Source organism: Bos javanicus, chromosome 15, assembly GCF_032452875.1.
Source record: "Bos javanicus breed banteng chromosome 15, ARS-OSU_banteng_1.0, whole genome shotgun sequence".
Taxonomy (NCBI): domain Eukaryota; kingdom Metazoa; phylum Chordata; class Mammalia; order Artiodactyla; family Bovidae; genus Bos; species Bos javanicus.
Genome location: NC_083882.1, coordinates 48,533,993 through 48,536,635, shown reverse-complemented (window position 1 = coordinate 48,536,635; position 2,643 = coordinate 48,533,993). Strand labels below are relative to the sequence as shown.

Below are 2,643 nucleotides of genomic sequence, written 5' to 3'. Positions count from 1 at the left end.
CTTTTCACTTTTCATGCACTAGAGAAGGAAATGGCAACCCATTCCAGTGTTCTTGCCTGGAGAATCCCAGGGATGGCGGAGCCTGGTGGGCTGCGGTCTATGGGGTCACACAGAGTCGGACACGACTGAAGCGACTTAGCAGCAGCAGCAGCAGAAGTATAGATTCTATATTAACACCGAAGTAATTTTATTCTTAACTCCTATCCCCATTAGTCACTTAAAATCCAACATACTCTAACCAGGATCTATAGAATATCTGATGGATTATAGCTTTCTTTATGTCAGTTTCTTTCCACTGATACCTTCTTTAAACTATACAATACCATCTCTTCGTAGAGACATGAGAAACAGGCAATTCCTACCAAATATACACAGTGACATCACTAAGGGGTTAATTTTAATTTTGAATTATAAAATATTCTACCGGATTTCCTTATTCTGGAGTTATATCTATTTTCAAAGATGACTCCACATTTTTATTTAGTATTGAAGACCAAATGGAGCTGGTCATGATAGGAGAAGTGGTATAGGTTTGCAGATAGTACTAGGCAGGCAATTTTCAGATCCTTTTCAGCCTTTCTTAACCTTTCTGTGTCTCACCCTAGGCTGCATCCTTGGCACCTGCCTAGGTCAAGCTCCCCAGACTCCAGACATAGGAAAATGTTCAACAGTAGTCAATTAACCCCAAAATATTTTCTGCTGACTGGTCTCCCTGGCCTGGAGACCCTGTACCCTTGGTTTGTCTTTCCATTCTGTACCATGTATCTTGTGGCTCTTGTGGGCAATAGTCTGATTCTGACAGTGATCAAGAAAAATACCTCCCTCCACCAGCCAATGTATCTATTCCTAGCTATGCTAGCCTTTGCAGAGCTTGGTGTCTCTGCTTCTACCCTGCCCACTGTGCTGGGCATCTTCCTTTTTGGTGCCAATGAGATCTGCTTTGAAGCCTGCCTTTTGCAGATGTTCTCCATACATTCATTTTCCATCATGGAGTCAGGAGTTCTGCTGGCCATGTCTGTGGACCGCTTTGTGGCCATCTACAACCCACTTCGGTACACCGCCATCCTGACCCTGCCCCGTATTGCTGGGTCTGCTGCTGTTCTCGGACTAAAGAGTGTGACGCTCATGTTTCCATTGCCTTTTCTCCTGAAGCATCTGCCCTTCTGTGGCCACAATGTCCTCTCCCACTCCTATTGTCTTCACTCAGATCTAATCCAGCTGCCCTGTGGGAACACTCGCCCCAACAGCATTCTGGGGCTCTGCATTGTGACTTCTACCTTTGGACTGGACTCATTGCTCATCGTCATCTCTTATATGCTGATCCTGTACACAGTGCTGGGCATTTCCTCAGGGGAGGGACGACGGAAGGCCCTTGGCACGTGTGTCTCACATATGTGTGCGGTCCTCGTGTACTACGTGCCCATGATCAGTGTGGCCCTGGTGCACCGCTTTGTGAAGCAGGCTGCACCTGCTGTCCGTCTGTTCCTGGCCAACGTCTATCTTCTGGTGCCTCCTGTGCTCAATCCCATCATCTACAGTGTTAAAACCAAGCAGATTCGCCAGGGGCTAATCCGACTCTTTCTTCAAAGAAAATAAGAAAGGAGTTGGGGCAATGAGAGAGTTACCCTCAAAGCATTCAGTGTCATCATCCAAGGGGTCCAGGGAGGGAGAAAGTACTCATCACCTTCAAAGTTGGAAAGCTTGATAAAGCTGCATGTTAATGAATATGTATTAGAGAGTGTTCATTTTCCTGTACTCCATGTTGTCATCTAAAATAGTACTGTTTACTGTTTTGTCAACTATTTATGTGTCAGCTTAAAAGGCACCTACTCTTTAACACAGAAATTCCAAATCTTAGCACGGCCCTAGATTCATACTTTCATGCTTTTTCTATTTTGTTGTATATATACATATAATGTATATATTACGTATGTACCCAAGGCTTTCTCGGTGGCTCAGATGGTAAAGAATTTGTCTGAAACAGGAGGATTTTATTATGTTTATAACAAAAGAGAGTGTTGAATGTCATTCTTCAAATTTTATAAGCAATACACATAAAGTGAGAATTCCTTTTGCTCCTCTCTTCACAATATCATTGACTCCTTCAAAAGAGTTAGTACTGTTATCAATTTAGTATGTGTTGTTACATATACCAACAAATTGCTATTTTTATGTGGTCAAATTGTTGTACAAAAAGTATTATCAAATGTGTGTGTGTGTGTGTGTGTGTGATTTGTTATTTCTTTGTTGCTGATACATCTGGATTTTTTTCCTGAGAATATTTCATAGTGTGGACAGATCCTATATCTGTGTTTATCCTGGAAACCTGTTCAAACTTTGGGACAATTAGAATCAAGCTAGGTACTAAAACCAAAGTCCTATAACTGAGAATAGGTATTGAGAATAAATCTAGATGGAAGAGTTTTGTGAATCAGGAGTCTGCAAACTTCTTGAGGAATACTGACTTTGGGGAATAAGACTAATTCTCCTGCTAAGACCTTATTGGAAGAATTTCTCATGAAGATGATGACATGGAAAGCAGAGGGGATAAGTTTGCTAATGCTAGGATATCCTTTGTCCACTTGAGACTTTGAAATGTTAGGTTTTTAGAAGCTGACTGAGTCTGAGTCATTGTAGACTGAA

General features: G+C 42.0%; 1 protein-coding gene across 1 annotated transcript; it reads left to right on the top strand.

The window, feature by feature from the left end:
* Positions 1-547: 547 nt before the first annotated feature.
* LOC133261286 (olfactory receptor 51I1-like) lies at positions 548-1,596 on the top strand. The gene has a single exon (XM_061439788.1). The coding sequence runs from the start codon at positions 661-663 to the stop codon at positions 1,594-1,596; it is 936 nt and encodes a 311-aa protein (XP_061295772.1). The 5' UTR covers positions 548-660.
* The last annotated feature ends 1,047 nt before the right edge of the window (positions 1,597-2,643 follow it).

Bases quoted from the DNA above. Each gene is read 5' to 3' on its own strand.
- LOC133261286 (XM_061439788.1), top strand. From the start codon at position 661: ATGTTCAACAGTAGTCAATTAACCCCAAAATATTTTCTGCTGACTGGT.